This window comes from Sprattus sprattus (genome assembly GCF_963457725.1).
Source record: "Sprattus sprattus genome assembly, chromosome: 1".
NCBI classification, from domain to species: domain Eukaryota; kingdom Metazoa; phylum Chordata; class Actinopteri; order Clupeiformes; family Clupeidae; genus Sprattus; species Sprattus sprattus.
In genome coordinates, this window is record NC_137920.1 from 59,566,040 (window position 1) to 59,588,106 (window position 22,067).

The window sequence follows — 22,067 nt, forward strand, 5'->3', positions numbered from 1 at the left end:
CTTGGAATTGGGGCAGGTGTCAGCTCTCCAGCTCTCCCTGCTGGATGAGCATGCACAAATGAGTATGCACAAATGAGTATGCATGAGTGAGTATGCATGAGTGAGTAAACATGAGTGAGTATGCACGAGTGAGTATGCACGAGTGAGTATCCATGAGTGAGTATGCATGAGTGAGTATGCATGAGTGAGTATGCATGAGTGAGTAAACATGAGTGAGTATGCACGAGTGAGTAAACATGAGGGAGTATGCATGAGTGAGTATGCATGAGTGAGTAAACATGAGTGAGTACGCATGAGTGAGTACGCATGAGTGAGTAAACATGAGTGAGTAAACATGAGTGAGTAAACATGAGTGAGTATGCATGAGTAAGTATGCATGAGTGAGTATGCACGAGTGAGTATGCATGAGTGAGTATGCACGAGTGAGTAAACATGAGTGAGTATGCATGAGTGAGTAGAGCCCTGGTATGGAAGGTGTCTCTTAATATTCCTAGTTATACAGTTGAATGCAGAGGGACAGAGAGAGAAGAGGAACCGTGCGCAGGTGTCAGTGAGAGTTGTCAGTGAATCACAGGTGCAAGCCAGTTTAATGAGCCTATTATGATGTCATAATGCCTCAAAGTTCTGCCATGCAAGTCTATGGAGAAAAAAGGTGATGGAAAAAGAGGAATAAAAAAGGAGTGGCAAGGAGTACCGCCACGAAAAGTCATAGCAGCTTGCACCGGATCGGGCCGGACGTTTTGGTGTTTGAACGGCGTCTCTATCTCAATCGGGCGAGGAGTAGTTAGCTGCAAGAAAAACTACTAGAATAAAAAAAATAGTAAAAAACGAAGAACAATAGTGTGCTTCCCTTCGGGCAAGCACACTAACTAGCGGGGAAAAAGTGCTTCCAGTGCTTCCACTTCACGAGTTAGACCCCGCTCATAGAGCAGCTGTTCGTGCTATCCAACACGCAACGCTTTTACCAGGAGCAACAACCACATCTGATATACCGGCATCAATAACTGACCGTTAATGTGCCCTGAAAATACGCGTATGTACGTTCATCGCAGAACACAATCTGTCTTCCAGGCTCGCCCAACCCCTGTTGAATTAATGCCAAGAAATAGCTGAAGTCAAAACTGCTTTGACTAAACTGTCAATAGCCAATCAGCATGCCAGCTATTTTAACACACGGCATAACACCAGAGTCCAAAATACGTATTTCGGAAAAGCTAAAAAACGACATGTTTTTCTTAAATGTCGACGAAGCCACCAACAACCACATAGACAATGTCCTTGTTCGTTTTTTTGATGAAGATGACAATGCAGGAAAAACGCAACACTTGCCAGGCAGGAACATGAATAAAGCCAATGCCTCAGCACTTACTGTATGCTAGAATAAAACATGTATATTTTAATTTACGATTATTCCTTTTGAACAAAGTAATTATGGAAATGCAGCTTAGCAGCAAAACTTGATATCAAGAGAAATTGTAAATGCTACATGTGTTAGTACCATATTGTTGTGAGGTGGAGTACTATTGCTGACCCTCTTGGGATTGCAGTTTCAAAAGTCCCACCATAATCTGCCATCCTTCATTTCTAAAAAAAAAATGTGTTTGTTTTTTTGACCTTGTAAATGTGTCCTCGCCACAGGACCACACACCCCCTCGCACTCGACCACATACAAAAAAAGTTCAGGCACAGGATTTTTTTTTGCTTTAACCCCTGGGAAGTGTTGGTAGACTGTTATTGAAAAGAAAGGCCCATTCAGTTCTCTCGACAACCCCTTAAATCCTCAGAAGAAATACCTAAAAAGCTGTAGATTTTGGTTGACTTCAGTATAAACTGTACAGGGAAAATATCTCTAATTTGGACTTACTGCAGGTGTGTATGTGTAGGAGTGAGTTTGCATTTGTCAATCAATCAACGCAAATACAACCAGCCGTTTCGATTTGACTGTTAAGTGGAATTTCACAGTTTGTCCATAATAAAGGGTAACAAAACGTTGATGGTGGACAAATGAAAAAGAACTGGTCTGAACAAGTACATTGCCTTTGTCCTCACGCAGTAAAATATGAAGGGACAATAGGTACCATTCTCACACGGACAGCAACAATGAATGTAGCTACATTAACTGTAGACAGGTGCCAAGTAAATGTTAATACTCTCCTTATAATACAGCACAGCACCAATAAAAAGTTGGTGATCTCTCTCGATTGAATAGAAATGAACTATCCAACACAACAGCAGATCGATTAAGTTGAACACATGGAGGCACCACACAAAGTGTAGTGTCTACCATAGTGGTCAAAATAAAAGATCAGTTACAAATTAGTCTTAATCAGTCTTATAAAATATACTAAACTATACATTTGAAACTCTGATTGATGACAATCTTAAACATAACTGCAAGCGGTTGTAGCTTTTTGTAGCGACATCTTTTGGCCGGCTTGTTTGAAATTGTGTAAATAGAACCTAGTATATGCCATCATGAATGAGCCTACAAAATGACGTTAACATTGGCCATTCATACAATCTTATATTGACTGCTGGAATTTGGAACTTTAGGAGATGTGAGCAAATAAAGCCAAGTGAGCAAATGTAGTTAAAGCGTACCAAATTTAAAATGTTTGCTTAACAGCTACTTGAAAGAGGTATTGAAATTACAGTATCAATAACAGCACCCCCTATGGACAGAAGTTCACGAATGTTGCCGTGCAGCGTGACGGGCAGACTATGTGGTAGTGATGCAGGGTTATGACATTTAATTGAATTTGTTTGAAAATGGTTTGGCGAGTCAAAATGACGTGCCATAAAAGGTGAAGAGCCAGGCTGAGGAGAGTTGTGGTACTGATGTCAGCTGTAGTCTTTGCTGTGCCATGTTCTTAGCATGCAGTTTGTCGCTCCTTTTATTCTCTTTGCAGAGTTAACATGTCATCTCTGACTTGCTTTGTGTACCCATTGCATGTGAGCTAGCAGGGTTCCATGTCTTGTGCTCAGCTTGTAAACGTATACTCTGTTAATTGTACGTTCTTGGCTAACAAGGAATCTGGCAGGAGCTTGCGTTGGTCAAAAGTTTGTTTGCGGGAGTTAGGGCTCTGCGCACAGAGAGAGCTGGCATGTAGTGTCTTCAGGGACTAAGGGGATAAGAGAGACGCTGAGAGAATAAGAGGGTGAGAGAGGACAATAGAATGCCAGAGTTTTAGTTGGCCAGGACAGGAAGTGGTTCAGGTAATCTGATCTCAGGTGTAGTCCTGAATTAGCGTTTTGTGTTAAACTGAAATAGCCTAGTCACTTATTAATAGTACAACACTCATGTGCGCTTTCAGTATACCTTAAATGGTAAAGCAGAGTTCAGAGTTCACTGTATTGTAGGCCTAAAGGCTAGACAGAGAGTTTTTTACTTACTGTAACTTAAGTGTAAATTTAGCAGAATGGCAGCTGTAGCCTACCTAGTCAGACACTCAGACTCTGGCTAAAAGGGGTTGTTTCCCTATTTGGGTAGTGTTAGAGACAATTCATATGTAGAGGTACAATTACATACTATTCTGGGATTTCTGATGGGTATAAGAACAGTTTGTATTCTGTGTCTAGTTAGATCTTGGATTCCGGAGTCCTGTCTCCCCGTCTGTCGGCGTGTGTATATTATTAAACCAGCTCCAGTTCTCCTCAACCTTGATGGCTCTTGGCTCTTCTGATTATCGAACTCAGATCTAGTACAAAGTATTACCAATTCTCTACATCATAGTCTACTCTAACAAGAAGCTATTTGAGCACAGATGCGTAAAAGCCATTATGTTTTACTGTAAGAGTTCAGTTTTTTAATCCCACAGTGAATCTGCGAGGCTCCAACTGTACCTACACCTTTATTCAGTGGTGCAGTCTTCCACATATTTAGAATGAAAAGAAAAGAAAATGATTGATAGACCGACCAACCGATATGAATATGGTATATGAATCAGTTAAATTAAATTACTTCAAATTAGTGGGCTTCACGCTGTCTCATCACATTTTTACCTTGCTCTGTGACAGACAACGGATAGAGCTGGAGGACAAGCTGGAGGAGCTGAAGAGAAAACGTAGTGTGACACTGGGACGACAGAACGGCTTCAAGGAGGAGATCATCCGCTGCCAGAAGGAGCTCCGTGAAGACCAGTACCGGCATGCAGTGGACCGCTTCAGGGACAAGATGATCGTCATGAGAACAACTGAGCTCATCAACAAAGACTTGGATATCTACTACAAGGCCCTAGATCAGTGAGTACAGATTTAACCCCTGGAACCTTTTTGTCTCTATGGATGCTTAAGTACCGCCATGTCTTTCTGGGGGTATTATGGTGGAGAACAATGACCACAGCTGATGCTGATCCTACTAGAATAGAATAGAAAAACCTTTATTGTCATTGTATTCGCATACAACAAAATCTGGAGTGCTGCTCCTGGTGCGACAAGGAACAACATACAACACAACAACAACATATAACACAACAATAGTACAACTAGCTAAAAACAGCACAAATAGCTTTTATATATATATGTATGTATATATGTATGTATATATTAATACAACGGCAGAAATGATATATATTTATATAATATAAATTAGATATTTATTTCATCATCAGGTCCCCTGCAGTATTCTGATGTAGGGATTGCCTACCACACCTAAGAGTTCAACAAAATGCGGTGGTATAGATTAAAGTACTAAGGAACAATAAATAAAGTAGCTGTGTAAGGTGACTGAGATGGCATATGTGACTTGCAGTCAATAAAGTGATTAATGTATTAATATTGCACAATGAAATTCCATGTTAAGTGCATGTCTGTATTTAATGTTCTGATTGCCGTTGTCCTTTAGACGTGCAGTCCTTGCTCTAGAGCAGGGGTACTCAATTAGAAACCCAAAAGGTCCACTCGCCAAATTTCCATTCAGTCCAGGGCCCGGAACAGTGACGGTCAAAATCTAAAAACAGAACTCCAACAAAAACTTTCAAACTATGCACCAAAGGTGATGTGGTCTGGCCATATTTGTGCGAAAGACACCTTTTGTGTGCTTTAAACTTGGGCATAAAAGGTGTGAGGGCCAGGCAGAGGCACTGATGTAAATGTTCATTAGTGAGTGTGCTCCTGTATTTGTTTTTCACCATATTCATGGTTGAAAAGGCAGACTCACAACATTATGTTGAGGTATGCATGCACTTGTTGTGTGGCTGATCTAACAATAACACTGAGGGCCCTATCTTGCACCCAGCGCAATTGAAATTGTCACCGACGCATGTATCATTCCTATCTTGCACCCGGCGCACAGCGGGATTTTCCCTCCAGAGGCGCGCGTCGAAATGAACTTGCGCCGACATGGGCGGGGGCGGAACAGAGAAGGTGTTTCTCTGGCGCAAGTGGTATTTTGCAGTTTCAAAACAAAGGCGTGCGCCGTGCGCCGTTGACCAGAAAAAAGCTAGTCTAATGTCAGAGGCGCAATGTGTAAAGTCTGTGGCGGGTATTCAGAACGCTATTTTAAGGACGCGTGCTTGGCTGCACAGTAGCCTACACTTTACTTCTCTCGTCTACACGAGAGATTTACACCAATTGTTTGGCAAGCCATATATAATTACAAGGAAAATAAAGTATTTACCACATGAGGAAATCATTGTGATATCCATATCCAAGATATTTTAAAAATAGGCATACATCTAGCGTACACATTGACCCAAATGATTCAGGTTAATTGAAGCTGCGTGACATTTGATTTATTGTATGGCTTTGTTGCATTTATTTCATGCCAGTATTATTATAAATCTTGTAAACTCATCTCTGTGTATGTGGACTTTATTTATGTACCTTGGGTTTGGTCAGCTGGTGCACTGGGTTGGGTGCTGATTTCCATGCCCCCAAATCCCTGCATGCTCTCAGGCATGAGGGTAGACGTGGCGATGTCTTCTTCTGCCGTCAGGTCCTGGGTCGGGGTAGATCCACCTCCCGTGAGGCCACGAGAACGTGTGTTACCTGCCAGCTTGGATTTCCCACGTCTCCGGACGTTATTATAGCGTTTTCGGCATTGGGTCGCCGTTGTCGGGTGCCCCGTAGCAGAAACAATCACGGCAATATCTTGAATGAGTGAGTTGTCATAGTGATGTTGTTATTACAGCTCCTGATTGGACCTCTGGATTGGACACGGAAGATAGAAACCACACAGAGTAGGGCAACATATATAGCACAAAATCACGCACCAATGAAAACTCGCTTAGATCATGATTAATTGAGATTCATTTAGAATGTTGATTTTGGCTTGGGTCCGGTTTTGGTTTGGGTTGGGTCCGGATCCGGACCGCGGTCCGCCTATTGAGTACCCCTAGAGGACCTGTACCGTCTGCCCGAGGGCAGGAGAGTAAACAGGTGGTGGCCTGGGTGAGAGGAGTCTTTTAAAATGTTATTTGCCCTGCCAAGGAAGCGGGAAATTAATTCCAGGGAGGGCAGTGAGCAGCCAGTGAACTTTTTTTGCTGTGTTGTTGACCCTTTGGAGGGCTCTCTTGTCTGCCGCACTTCAACCGGAGTACCATGCCGAGATGAAGTAAGCCACCATCAGATTACAATCTAGGTTGTTTTTGCTGAGTACTCTCAGGAACTGTAATCGCTGCTGTGCCTTTTTGACTATCTCTGAGGTGTTGGCAGACCATGAGAGGGCATCTGATAAGTGGGCTCCTAGGAACTTGAAAGTGTGGACCTTCTCCACTAGGGCTGTAACGATATTGGATCGAACCGAGAAATCGCGACACTCTGGGCCACGAACCTGCATCGCGATGCGAGGAGGCAGAACCGCGACATGCCCTCAGCAGTCACGTGATACAAGAAGTTTGCTTCGCTAGTAAGCCTACACGTGTGCTGTGCGCAATGGCTACCTCAGATGACATTTGAATCGGCCATTTGAATTGTTTGCGCGTGGTTGCCGGATTGTTTGTCGCTGGAGGACTGCTCTGCACGGAGAATAGAAGTGTGTGCGTTAATTGCTCCGTAGCTGTCTCTCCCTCTCCCTCTCCGGAGTTTTGGTTGCGGGTGGTCTAACGCTCCCTCAGAAGAAAGACGTACACTGCGTCGTGTTTTGACCACTGTTTTCCAGTACTTAAATTGTTTTGAGTTAATAGGCTGTGAGAGAGCACCAGTACTTTATGTTACTTTCTTTGGATCTTTCTGTATTTTGTTTGCATGAATGTGTTTGTGTGCTTTTGTTACTTAACGGCCATCTTGTGATGTACGGGGTTACTGTGTAACCCTAACGTTCAGTTTGTAGTGGTTCCCAAGTGTGCGCATTGTGTGGAAGTGCATACCATAATACGTGGTGTAGTAGTGTGGCAGCTATTCACTAATGTGTGTAGTGTTCTGAAACATTGTAACACGTTTGATTGCTCTGGTTCGTGTGCGTGAGTTGGGTTATTCCAGATCTTATAGCTTTTTTTGGTGGGTGTGTTACTGTTGCCAGTAGCCTGTATATCGCGGGTAATCGTGGGTAACTATGATGGCAGTGTATGAGGGTGTGCGTGTGTGAGAACTGTTTTTGTCATGTCATTAAATACCAGTGACCAGATATTTATTAAACTACAGAAATAAAACGTTTTATTTTGCTAAACTCTTGCCTCCTCGATATTCATTCATTTGATTAGCCTGGGCCCTGTTCATAAAATACGTGGCAGTTAGGGTCTGTCACATTTGGCCATACACTGCCATCATAGTTTAAGTTATTTAAGTTATTTGGTTATTTATGTGTTGTTTCCCTCATATTTTTAAGCTATTTTCAAGCCTACTTTTTCAGAAGTTTGTTGAATGTTTTTCAACAGCATTGCTTTGAGTAATAAAAACCTCAATATTTGGTTAAATTGTTTCTTCATTTTAGGGTTAGGGTTAGGTTTAGGGTTGGGGCCAGGTTTCACAGTTTGTGTACTATAAGGGAGAGAGAAGTGAGTTGTCAGGTTGTACAGCATGACACAAGGAGGTCCTTGGTAGTTATATCAGTTATATATAATTTATATTAGTAATAGTTTACCCACAGGGATTTTATATATGTTACAAAAGATAGATGTTGAGCTCTAAAATAAACATGCAGAAGAAAAGCCTGTATCAACAGTTTGATATCAGACATCATCCAAATGATGAAGCAGTTTAACTTTTTTAACAGACTGAAGGTAATTTCAAGGTGCATTATGGTCCATATCATCAGGGCGATGAAAGTCAGCATTCACCTTTGATTTGTATCTGTGACCATTCATTCTCTGAAGTATGTGAGTCAAAGTAAATCTGTTTAGTTGGCAATAAAGACTAACTGTGGCTGTGTGCAACATTTCTGTTGCACACACATGGATATGTCCAGGTAATGCAGCTACAGGTAGAATATACATTTGTGCTAAAAGACTATGACCTTAGACCAGTTTCTGAAAATCTGCAAAACTATGACCGTGAACAAATAAAAAATTGATAAAGAACAAAAGAGACAAAAAAAGGTTTATTGACCAAAGGATCCATCATTACATGGCCTTAGTGTAAAAAAAAATGTGAAGCACTCTTTCCAATAACGAGTGTAAACTCCTTTTAGAATGATGAGATTGACATTAACAAACATTTCAGTCTCGCCCAACAGTGGGGAGAAGGTTTGATTCATTCCCCTTCACATAAGTAATTTTGATTTCCTTATATTGCATTTCTATTTGATGAAGGTGCAGACTCCGATTTGGCCATTTCAAAATGCAAAAATTCCTCTGCCTTGACCTAGTGTGTAGAGTGGTTGTCTTTCCAAAGGATCCACCCTCTTTTGAACTTCACACCCTGATTCAACTGTTGATGTTTCCTGCACAATGAAGAATTCGTAATTCTCCAAAGGACCACTAATGCTATTAGCATTCTACTAAGCTTTTAACATGCATCTCACCTGCTCTTGGTTCTGCATCTCATAGTATTGCATCACAAGTGTGTAAGCCAAGTCATGAGGATGTCTCTGAAGATTTGACCAAATATGGACGTAGGAAACCAAAGCTTGTCTCATCAGTGGGATTTGTCAGCTCTGATACAGACACTTCCTCTTAGAGTCTCTGTTATCAGGCTTCACTGTGAGTGAGTTATACAGTTAGTTAACTAAGGTGACTAAGTAAAGGGTTCTTCCATTAGACTTTCCCAAGTTTAGTGTCAGCATGTATGTGGTCAGTATGTAAAAAAAAAAAATCCTCATGACAGGTCAAGGCCTTTTAGGCATTTTTGACATTTAAATTGCCTCAGTGATGCATATGCACAAATCATTTTGCACAAATCATTTTAATAAACCTCCCAATTTTTTTCTTTACAAAAAAGTCTGAACTTTTCCCATAGCATGTGGCGTTTCTTGATTATTTTCACACATCTTGTTATTCCGCTTAATTCTTGCTCATTTTATCACTTTCTGCTGCAGTAATATTACGCACTGCTATGCAGTAGGTCTAGTCATCTAATGCATTTCCAAAAACATGTCAAAGATTTTAAGATGTTTAACAGTGCAATACAGTGTCATCCAGTTCACAAAAAAGCCCCGAAAACTGCACATAAATCCTTGGAAGATGGCTTATACACGCGACCCTTATTTTTTGAAGACCCAAGACTGATATTGACTGAAACATCTAAAAAAATACTTAAATTGAAATAAATATTGTAAAAATCAGCTACTGTTTAGACAGCCTCTTCCTCCCTGTCTTCGAGAGCACCACACTTTCTACTCCCTGATTTACAGACATGATCCGTGATCAGCCAACCACACTCAGGGCAGCTGAAAGCAACCCATCTGATCAGTCAGCACTATAGAGGTTATGCTTAACATGCTATATCATGCTGTGAAATCCACTGAATCCAGTGAGTTACATGCGGCGAATGAGTTTAGGCCGCGCCAAAAATGCTACTTGTGAAACAGAGCATTAACAAAGCCACAAAAATGCAGTGTGTAAACTGTTTGGTGAATTTTGCAGGATCTTCATTATACATTATTATGTAAGAAAATGTAAAAATTTGCTTTTTATCAAAGAGGTGTAATACACTTACTTTCTCCCTTGTGTTGGATAAACAAAACGTAAAGCAGCGTTAAGGATTTCAGTTCCAAAACTAGCAAGCTATCTACCTTAAAAGCATGCAAAAACCTTGCAAACACCACCAACAGCCCAGTTGACCCTGATAGAAGCTTGCGATCACACCAACTGGTGTCTTTTGGCAGTATAGCTGAAAATGTCATGCTGTGAAAGCTTTTCTACCATTTCGTGCAGGGTGTTCGAGTCAACTACATAAAGCATATCCTGGATGGCTAGTGGGAAAGACATAGGTGTTTATCTGTCCTCCACATGAACATATGCTATCAAAATTAATTTGAGGCTGGTGCCAAAACTAGTTGCCTATAAAACCATACCTCAAAAAGGGTCAAATTGATGACATTGCTATTAACATTAGCATTTTATGTTTTACCAAAGCTTGAGGAACATCTTGCCTTGGACATAACTACGAGGGGTTAATCATGAAATTCCTAATTCTAATCCAATACACTTTCTAATAAGTAAATAACTAAGTATAAGTAAATAGATACATTTATAAGTACATAACTCAAAGTGGCTCAGACAGAGCTATACACTATTCCAGACCATCAGCACGTAGCTTCAGGACCACGGAAGGGAGGGATGTTTAATTGGCTGTTGAGCTCGGATGTCAATCACCTTTCACCAGAATCATGGAATGCACCTTTTAATACTGTGAGAAAATCAAAAGTAGATGACTAATTAAAAACAAGTATCTTCAACGGAAGTGACAGCTCACAGCACCTTAATGGGCCGTGGTAGATTAGCATCATCCTGTTGCCTTCAAAGAGGCGCTTCCTATCATTATCAGTAGAGATGTGGTCGTTAGAGATTATGACGACTAAACACCCACTTGCAGAGTCATGGAAATCATCATTGGTGACAGATCCCTTTTATGTCTAGAGTTTTCAACAGGTTAGGGTCAGGCATATGCCACTGTATGCATATGCATAGCTTCTGACAATGAGAAAGTAGGAAATATTCCACATTATTTTCTAGGTTTACAATGTGGAGAACTTTCAAACTTGTCCCCCCACTATGTTGCAAACTACAGTTGACCATTGTTACTCCCTGAATGTCCTTATCCTCCTGTCTACGTGTGCATGTGAGAATGCTATTTTTCACAAGTAAAATATACATCAGTAAAACACAGCAGTGACGAACTTACAGTTTGCTGTCTTTTTATTTTTTATTTTATTATTATTATTATTTTTTATAAAGTTTGCTTTCAAGAGTTTTCAAATGTGGTCCTATAGGTCAGAGGCACAACTGAACATGGACAGACTGGCATATGATGAGCCACCACTGTGTGGCAGATAGTCAGCAGAGAATGCTGCAGGCCCATTGACTATCTATCTGAAGAATCACTGACTTTATCGTTAGTATATGTGCCAACAAGCAATTTTCTATTATCTCTCTGCCCCTTGGGCAGAAGAAATAGTGACACAGAATAAGTGAGAAGCTGACATTGTTGCATCTGGAGTGACTGAGATCTCATTCTGGTAGGATTTCAGCTGTCAGACCTGTTTCCAATGTCACTGTGTTTGTTTGGTTCACAGAACAATTATGAAGTTCCACAGCAAGAAGATGGAGGAGATAAACAAGATCATCCGGGATCTGTGGAGAAACACCTACCGAGGACAAGGTGTCACTTTTTACTGCACACAAACACGCACATCACACCCCATTAACAGACATGAAGTAAAAAGCTTAGGGTATTACTACATTGCACTACATTGTATCCAAATGAAAAGTTAGGTCTTTTCTTAGGTTTTGAGAATGACACAAATATACATTTTCACAAAGTTTGCTGCTTTAGTGTCTTTAGATATTTTTGTGAGATGTTAGTATGGGAGACTGAAGTATAATTACAAACATTTAATAAGTGTCAAAGGCTTTTATTGGCAATTACATGAAGTTAATGCAAAAAGTCAATATGTGCAGTTTTGACCCTTCTTTTTCAAGACCTCTGCAATCCGTCCTGGCATGCTGTCAATTAACTTCTGGGCCACATCCTGACTGATGGCGGCCCATTCTTGCATAATCAATGCTTGGAGTTTGTCAGAAATAGTTTTTTTTTGTTTGTCCACCCGCCTCTTGAGGATTGACCACAAGTTCTTAATGGGATTAAGGTCTGGGGAGTTTCCTGGCCAATGGACCCAAAATATCAATGTTTTTTTTCCCGAGCCACTTTGTTATCGCTTTTGCCTTATGGCAAGGTGGTCCATCATGCACATATTGACTTTTTGCATTAACTTCATGTAATTGCCAATAAAAGCCAGTGACACTTATTAAATGTTTGTAATTAAACTTCAGTCTTCCATAGTAACATCTGACAAAAATATCTAAAGACAATGAAGCAGCAAACTTTGTGAAAATGCATAATTGTGTCATTCTCAAAACTTTTGGCCACGACTGTAGATGCTTTGATTCATGTGTAATATATTCATGTGTTATTTATATATTCTTGCTATCAAATTTTAGTGCCGTATGGATGTGTAGTATAGACCTATACACCCTTTGCTACTGTTGACATTTATTTTGTGATGTTGTGTAGTGTAATGTCATATTATCTAAGCCCCACTCAAATGCTATGCAAAATGTTTATACAATTCCGAATTAAAGACCATAAGAAACATTAGGCTAAAGTATGCTAGAATGCGGTTAGCATTGCCAGTAACTTCTGAAACTCCCCTTCTACTCCCGCAGACATTGAGTACGTGGAGATCCGCTCAGACATGGATGAGAGCGAGTCGGCCAAGTCAAAGAGACGGATCTATAAGTATCGCGTGGTGATGGTGAAGGGGGATACCGCACTTGACATGAGAGGACGCTGCAGTGCTGGGCAGAAGGTACCTGTAGCAACAGTATGCAAACCCCAGAGCTTAGCACATGGTTTAAGTGTCAAGCGAAATGTCTAAATGCAGAAGCTCACTTGTGTTCTAATCTCTTCCATATTTTTGAGCTCTGCTGTTGCCTAGTGTTGGTTTAGAATGTTCCATATGCACTCATTCTCAAGACTTTTTCTTTTTTCTTTAAGTTTTTTTATAAGGCTGGTGACGTTTGTTTGTTTGTTTGGTGAGTTTCATTGTAAACCACTGACTCATCAATACAACGTTTTGAGTCAGTGCTTTGGGCCATGTTGGATCATTACATCTCACAAAAGTACATAAACATAGGCCGTATAAATACATATAACATACAAATACATAAAAACATAAATACAAATGCATAAACCCCCAGGTCCTGGCTTCACTCATTATCCGGCTGGCTCTGGCAGAAACCTTCTGTCTTAACTGTGGCATCCTGGCCCTGGATGAGCCCACCACCAACCTGGATCGTGAGAACATTGAGTCTCTCGCTCATGCCCTTATAGAGTAAGTGTCACGCTATATGAGTACAGTGTGTAGAATAATAGGAGTTGTCAATAGTGAGTAGTTGTGTCGACACACAAATCTTTTTTTGTGTGTGTTTTAATGTAGACATTGTGAGTTTAGGAATGTAATGAATTGTTAGAAGTGCTTTTCAGGCCAGCTAAACATATATTGTTCATGCTTAAGAGAAGGCCTCCTAACGTTGAAGGTATTTTTTTCTATCAGGTTTTTTAAAATAATGATATTGGCAGACATTACCTAAATCCAAAACGAAGGACAGACAACATTCGTTATTTATTTTTTTGCCGTCTACTATGTTACTAAGTTACTCATGTTATACATTAACCGACAGCTTGGATTCTGTGTTTTTTTTTACCCATATTCACTCCCCTTTATCATTTTGCTTTTAATTTTATAGAATCACAAAGATTCGCCAGAAGCAACGCAACTTCCAGATGCTTATCATCACCCATGACGAAGACTTTGTGGAGCTGCTGGGCCGTTCAAACTACATGCAGCATTTCTACAGAATAAAGAAAAATGTCGAGCAGTGCTCAGAGATCACAAAGTGTGATATCTCCTCTGTCAATACTTACCTGCATTAAAAAGACTGAAAAACTAGACTGCAGGTGTCCTGGGCTTTTTGTGCTTGTTCACTTGATGTTCACTTGAGCTGTAATGATTGACTTGTTGATATGGCCGAATCAAGTGTACGTGAAATGAAGTGTCACAAACTTCATTATAAGTGACCTTCCCATGATCAAAGCCAAAACTGCAAATGACAGGATCATTTTTTGCTTGTCCCCCCCCCCCCCACCCCCTTTTTTAAAATCTCTTCCAAATAGGACCATTTTATATGCATTTTAATCATGGGGATATCTGTCTATAATTGCAGTATCACATCACAGATGGTATGAAGAGTCAGTAGGATATTTGCAATGTATTGGCATTTTTACAGTTTAATGTAAAATTATGTATTCATTAAGCATGACCTATTTTATCTGTCAAAACCGAGACCTCACTGCAGGCAAATAGCATTTCAGGCAGTGTGGTTGTCTTGGCCATTTTCTCGTTGCTCTAATCCGGTATTCAAAGAACACAGGTTCTCGGTGATGTCTCTGATGCACTGTATCAACCACATCTCAATCAAGATAGTCTTAAATGCTCTCTGAGCTCAGAGGATGCCTGATGCAGCGGAGCTGACCAAGCAGAAGTCTCTGCTCTCGGCAGCATATAAAGGAGAGCAGAAACCGAGGCCAGGCAGAAGACAACACCTGTGCACTTGGCAAAAGAAACTGGCACATAGGATAATTTCTAGTCAACCTCCACAGTCTGAATTACCACCACGGAGTTTCATCTACAAACCATCGCTGAAAAGATGCTGCCTGCCTTGCTCCTCATCCTGATTGTTGCGTTTGCCAGTGGAGCCCCCGCCTCTGGGAATTCTAACTGTACTCTGCTGCGCCAAGTCATGGACAACGTAAAGGAGTGGGAAAACGTGAGATTCATCCTCATCCTTTTTTATCTGTAGAGACCTGTGGCACTTTGGCTGAAGTGGTCATGCAGTATTAGTATCATCACTTCGAACTAAATCTCACATCTGTCTTTTGTTTCTTTTTCTTCTTTTTTGTTGTTGGCGTTTCAGTCTGGTGTGGCGTTGCAGTCTGGTGTGGCGTTGCAGTCTGGTGTGGACATGCTGATGGTGGAACACCTGAAAGAGCAACATCAGCATGAAGTGGAATATAAGGTAAGGCTCTGCATAGCTGCAACCAGCTAAAAAGATGTGTTGACTGCTTATTTGTTGGCTTGTTAATGAAGGTGAATTCTTTTTACAGGCTATAACTTTATGCAAAGCTAAGGTGATCCTGGAAAAAGACCTAAGTCAAGAAGTTTTAAACCGTACAGAGGTGAACAAAACAATCAGGGCTTTGGCTGCCTTCAGTGAGGTAAGAGTCGATTTCCTCACACTTCCCATTTTGTGTATTGCCCCAGGATAGAGATGTTGTGATAGATCTACCCCTGGCTTGTGTTGATAGGCACTATAGTAGCTTGTGTTAATCAGGATAGAGATGTTGTGATAGATCTACCCCTGGCTTGTGTTGATAGGCACTATAGTAGCTTGTGTTAATCAGGATAGAGATGTTGTGATAGATCTACCCCTGGCTTGTGTTGATAGGCACTATAGTAGCTTGTGTTAATCAGGATAGAGATGTTGTGATGGATCTACCCATGGCTTGTGTTGATAGGCACTATAGTTGCTCATGTTAATGGCCACTTTGAGTAGTTACTGGAGGCCAAATCATTTTATCTTCCAACTTCCTCAGTAAGTGCAGGGATTGAGTTCTCAGGCTGGATAGAGATACAAGGATAGAGTTCTCAGGCTGGGTGGAGACTGTTCTCAATAAGATTTCAGTGTTTTGAGGTTATCCATAATGGCTGATGGCATGTTTCCCAATTTAAACTTTGTCTTACAGAAAAAGTGTCACAACATGACGCTTCAGAATCCGGCTGAGAAGACAAACCTGAAGCATTTCCTGCAAAAAGTTTATCACTGTGCCCAAAACCTGTTTTTTCACTGCAACCACCGACCCTAGTCCTTGTTTATATTTAATGCCAGTTGTAGCAGTGAAACTAAATATGCAAGTGTTTTTGTACTAATTTATAGGAAAAGTTTTTAGATTTTGATGATCTTTCTGAAAGTCTGTATTTATATATTTCTGATTAGATTGTTTACAGCAATAAAAGTTTAAAGACATTTTTTTCATGATTTAATGACACTGATTGAAGTCTTTTTTTTTTTTTCACCCCCGTCTGGATTATTCCATTTCAATTCAAGCAGTTTTTGTTGTTTTTAAAATCTGTCTAATTTTTTCCCCTTGTGGAAGATGTATCAATATGATGGAGAAATCCCAAATATTAGAGCCATGGGGGAATTATTTTAGTCACAGCCACCATTTTCAATTAACAATGCACGTTAAGGGGTTACATAAAGCTATTTATAAATGTTTTATACCTATCATTTATTTTAACAGCCAAAACTAAAATATATCAAACAAATCAATTCCTATAAAGAGCACAATCTTGTTTATAAATACAAATTTTAAATCTATCTATTTAGTTACCTCCCCATGGCTATAATATTTTTGTATGATATTGATGCGTCTACCATGTGCAAAAAACTCCTGTGTTCATGCACAGTCCTGACTGTAAATGGCAAACAAGTGAATTGGCTTGGACCAACCAAGCCATACACTATACTAGCTAATCAACAACCAGGGGTGCTAGTGCTCTAACGGTGCTTCAGGAGGGGGTATTGGGCTCAAATGTCAACCTTTTGCCAAGGTCAAAGACCTCACCTTTAATACTTGAGTTAATTCCCCAAGTTGATGTGAAGGCTTTTACTTCAGCACCTCAGTTTACTTTCTGCTCAACACTGCCCCCTAGTGGTACAGCATGTGTGTATGCATACGAATGTAGAGTGCGTTATAAATTAAATTAATTTATATATTTATCTAAAATGGAAATGATCCTCACTAGTTCAAATATGAGAGTTGTGATACCCAGCACATTAGGCACAATTTTAGATTTGGAAAAACTTTGGTAATGCAAACTGGTCCTAATACTTCCCACCTATAAACCGTTATCTTTTGAGCAAGGCCAGGTTTCTCCTCTTTTCTGTTGACTGGTCTTGCAGCCCTGGGTTTATCCCCACATATCTCAATGTGTGTCCGCATTTGCCACTGGTAGAGTGTATTTCCCCAAATTACTAAAATAATTTGTATAGAGCAGTAAAAGTTCTCATAAATGAACGTACAAACAAAATGAAACAATCATTTGTTTGCTTTCATATGCATATAAATCAAGGGTCCAAATGTAGAATCCAAAATGGACTAAACATGAACAAAATTAAATAATGAAACAACTTTTTTGTGTGTGTTTCTTTGAGGATTGGTAGTTTTGGCGGTGGCAATGGTAGCATTAGTTTACCGTCTATTATTGAGAATGTACAGTCATACATGCTCAGTGACATAGCATTGTAATATTCACTTGAATGCTTATATACGTTCTACATTACATTATACATTGATTTCTCTGACAGAATATCCATATTTTTCATTTTAAACTTGTAAGACTTTCATGAATGTTGCAGTAAGCCTTGAAGAGCAATTCAGTTCAGTTACCGAAAGAAAATCACAATGGCACACACAGCGAATCCATATTTAAATTAATAAAATTGTATTTATTTATGGCCAAAACAATACAATATGAAAAGTACACTTGCCCCTACACATTCTTTATCTCATTTATTTAATTTCCCCGCTGACTAATTCTAACGATTAAATTATGATTCTCTCAGTTTATGAATTATTTAGTTTAGTTAAATAATTAATTACATTCATTAATAATTTCATTAAATAAGGGCATAGTTTGATTTTAGGGTGCAGAGGGGGTTTCATGACAGAGCCGCCCCTCCTTTTGTAAAGTCACTAGATTTCCATTCATACCTATAAAGTTAAATAAATAAATACAAATAATTGCAAATTCATGTTCAGGATTAATAATAAAGGATTGAATCTCTCTACACAGGATTTATTAACAAATATGGAATCTTTAATCACAAGTAAATCCCTGACACACACACACATATACGTGCATATACAGAAAACACACACATGTAGCCCATTGTGAGTGCTCGCCATTTGTTTGGCAACCCCGACGTTTGTGGCCTCCTTGTCTGGCCCAGCCCTCTGTTTTCTTTTATTTGTGACTCAAGGCTTCTAGCCCCAGGGCGCACCGGAGGGCATGGGGGTGCTGGATGTGGTTTCTGTGTGCAGTAAGCTGCCGCTGGATGCTCCAGAAGGTCTCCACGGACATGTCTGCCTCCCTTTCTCCTCCAAAGGCCCCTCAAAAAAGAAAAAAGGCATCGGGGGGCCCTCCACTCTACCTCCACGTGGTCGGGGACACGCAGCATCCTGCTCCCTGCTGCCAGCCTGGACGTCCTCCACAGGCCCCCTACACTGTCAAAAGGGCTCAGCGTCACACACCCCCATACCCATCCCCTGCTGACAGAAACATGCACCTGATGTGATGGACTCCGAAAGGTGAAAGCAGAGCAGACATGCACTTCGAGCTGGAGCAACAGCAGCAGCTCAGCCAGAGCATCCCTTGAGCATCTCCAAACTTTGTTGAGGCAGGATATACGCAGTTAAGGATTGTATGTGTAGAGACGAAGGTGTCCTTATTTTGAAATGGCCCCATGAACACACGCACGCAAGTGCATCTGCTGTTGAAATGCGGAGCTGTTCCCAATGTGAATATCTGGACTGGTTGCATATCATTTGTCATGGACACATGCTGAGAACACAGGCAACTGCTCAATTATGCATGAGTAGCACAATGGCATTCTTTTAGAGTTGCTTTTAGGCTTACTGCAGGCAGGTGGCATCTTCAACCTGTAATAACTGCCCCCTGCCCCCCTCCCCCCACCCATGATTATTGTGTGGCACGGCTTAAGTACACACTTTAACACAGTAGACCTGTGGGTGCTGCCAGATGGCAATGAGTAAAGGAAAAATGCCAACCGGTATCTTTGTATGTCAGACTATCAGCATTTTGTATATATAACTTGTGCAGATAACTTACTTAACAGTATCCAAAAAGCAGGGGATCGATGTAATTGCTATGATGACAGGCTCACAATCTGTATTTAAATGCCATGGGTTGGAGACTCACCATGTACTGTGATCATATTGGATAATTTAACACACAACAGAAAGAATATTGAAATGATTTGAATGGTTTTCATTTACTAATTTCCCTATTCTTTCTTAGTCTTCATGCACACCCAAGCACATGTAAAGTACATTGATTTCACCTGTGGGTACATTTCCTCATAATTAACAATTACATTTCTACATAATTACACATTTATAATAACATTTAATTAGCAAATGAATGGCAGTGTCTCAACTTAAGGTTAAATTCTATTTGTATTCTATTTATTTTATCTGGTATAGTAGTTGTGTATATGTCTTTTTATCTACCTCATTGTGTGTGTTTTTTGAACTGCTACACTCTATCTATCTATCTTCCTCTCTCTCTCTCTCTCTCTTGATAAAATGTGTGTGTGTGTGTGTAATATATGAGTCATTCACACAGATCTGTGTTTAGTTTTCTCAAGTCCGCAAAGAGATTCCGGCTGTATCTATAAGTTTGTAAAGAGTTAGTGGCCACGAGCTGGAACCTATGTTCAAAGATGTCTTCATCTCTTTATTCCCCACACATAGGCCTACTGCATACAAGCTGAAGGACCGAGATGCGTGCAGTGAAAGACACTAATGGGTGATTTAGCTTTTTGGAATGAGACTTGAAGGCTCTGAAGAGTTTTAGATAGACACTAGTTTCAGTCTGTGTTGTTGTATTATTTGTTGTCGAGTGAGCCTGCTACTAAAATAATGCATTTCTTTTGATAGAAGAATGAAGGGATTTGTCATTTTGCAGTGCTGCATAAGCATGTACACCAAACAACTCTTCAGTCTGCGCTTCAGGCATTTGAACGCATTGTTTTAAATTTCTTCAGGGCTGCAACAATATAAGCGACTAAACAAAAGTTCTCAAACACACACAAGAAGTACAGAATGCGCAGTCATATTGGGAAACCTTTTCCTTCAAACCTCTGGGTCATTTATATTTTTACATACAGTATATAAAATACTTGATGCCACTTTTATAGGAACGAATAAAGGGCTGACTATTTGGCTGTGACGATTATTTATACCTTTACTCAGCAAACTTAAACACAAAGAGAGTTTGAAACCTACATAAGATGAGACAGGGAGAGACGCCCCAGTTTCACCTCAGAAGGACAGCCTCATGTTTCGCTGTAACTGAATCTCGCTGGATGAGCGTGCAGATGGTTGAATCCCGAAATGGCTTGGCTCGTGACGATGATGGGAGAAGACTAATAAACCGCTCAAAACCCACTGTCTGCCTGTACATCGCTCACATTCTCATTTTTTGCTGCTGGCATTATATGAATAATTGAGGATGCGGTTCTTGGTTCTGCCATCCCCATTTCCACTTTTGCTTCAACCGGAGTGCCAGAGAATAGCAGTCGCCTGTGTGGGTTGGGGGAGCGAGGGGCGAAACAGGCAGGCTGCTCCTGCGACTGCATATCCTCATTCTGTCAAAGTTACACCTTCCCCTTCGTCGACCACGAGAAGTTCTCATGCAACTAATGCATAGGCTACCTCTTCCTAACAGTGGCTTCACGAAAGAATCCCAACATTCGATTGTCGAGGTCTTTTGGTCAAACTTAAGCAACTTATATTTTGGCTGTTAAAACTGGCTTATACTGAAACCTTACTACATAACGCTTTTGGGTGTGGAAACATGACTAGGCCTAGCTACTTAAGGCTATAGCCTACCTTGTCCAGCAGGCCGCATAGAAGAAGCAATTTACGGCTTGGTAAAGACAGCAACCTTTCAATCGGGTATTAATAATTGAGCCGCCATCACTCGCCAAATGCTCCATGTTTGCGTTTAACATCATCTCGGTTTACCTTTTGACATGCGTTATGATACCAACTGCGCCATTAATGTGATCAATAATTCACAATGCGCTTGAAAAGCCTATTTATTTTGCGCGCATGAATTCATAACTTAAACTGAATTGATATTATCTTGGAAGAAATTATACATTTCATTTATGTTAAGACAGGATCCCATAAAACCCTACAACTAATGCCTACAAACGAACCTAATTTTTCGTAAACTGGCTGACATTGCCAGATAATATACCATCAAAACAGTTTTAAAATACGGAATGGGCGATGGGTTGATGCAGAGAGATTAACAAGCATAAGCAGAAAAAAAGACTTTACATTATGCTAAAACGCAACATCAAAGCGCAGGAAAGAAGCCTGAGTCCCGCGGCGTGCGCCAAACAGAAACCCGATGAGACCGTCTGCATAGCCATGACCAGGAGGCAACCACGAGAGCGCGTCTCAGGCAATGCAACATGAGGCGCCTCGCTGCAATTGAGAGAGGTGAGGGAAAATGAGGGACGAGACTTCAGGTAACACAAAACACAGAGAAATAGAGGTTTACCTTTCAGGCACACAGTTTTGGTGGATTTTATTGTGAACTTTTCTTTGTTTTTCGTGATGAATCATTCTGTACCATTTGTCAATAGCTAGGCCTATCATTCCAAGCAAACAATAAACGGAAGGAAAGCCTATAGTATTGCCTGAGAAAAATAAAGCAAATCTCGAGATCAACTCTCGTCTGTTTTATTTAATGCTCTACATGCCTTCATTTGGTATAGAAAATTGAAGACGACCGGTGTTGCAACACACATGTATACAAATTGTGTGTTCTTTTTGGTAATGTGTGCGGAATGATCATGACGAAATGACCTTGACGAAAATGAATATCTTACCTAAGTTTAGGCTGCGATTTCAAAAAAGACAATTACTTTCACAATGAACCTCTGTTTCATTAAATTGTCTGGATCTGAACATATTTTTTGACAACAAATAGGCCGACTGTGACGCTTGCAATTGGAACTTTGTTAATGAAATAAATAGACTAAAACAGTAGGCTACATTAAATTCTTTTGCCTTTTTACAAACAACAATAG

General features: G+C 40.4%; 1 protein-coding gene across 1 annotated transcript in view; it reads left to right on the forward strand.

Annotated features, from left to right (window-relative positions):
- rad50 (RAD50 homolog, double strand break repair protein) overlaps positions 1–14,031 on the forward strand; it is a gene marked incomplete at its 3' end in the record, with an annotated part of 40,294 nt that extends 26,263 nt beyond the window's left edge. The window contains exons 22-26 of the mRNA XM_080854953.1: positions 4,018–4,242; positions 11,612–11,697; positions 12,762–12,904; positions 13,296–13,429; positions 13,845–14,031. Of these exons, the coding sequence (XP_080711079.1) occupies positions 4,018–4,242; positions 11,612–11,697; positions 12,762–12,904; positions 13,296–13,429; positions 13,845–14,031 (775 nt within the window). The remainder of the gene's footprint in view (positions 1–4,017; positions 4,243–11,611; positions 11,698–12,761; positions 12,905–13,295; positions 13,430–13,844) is intronic.
- Between the last annotated feature and the right edge of the window lie 8,036 nt (positions 14,032–22,067).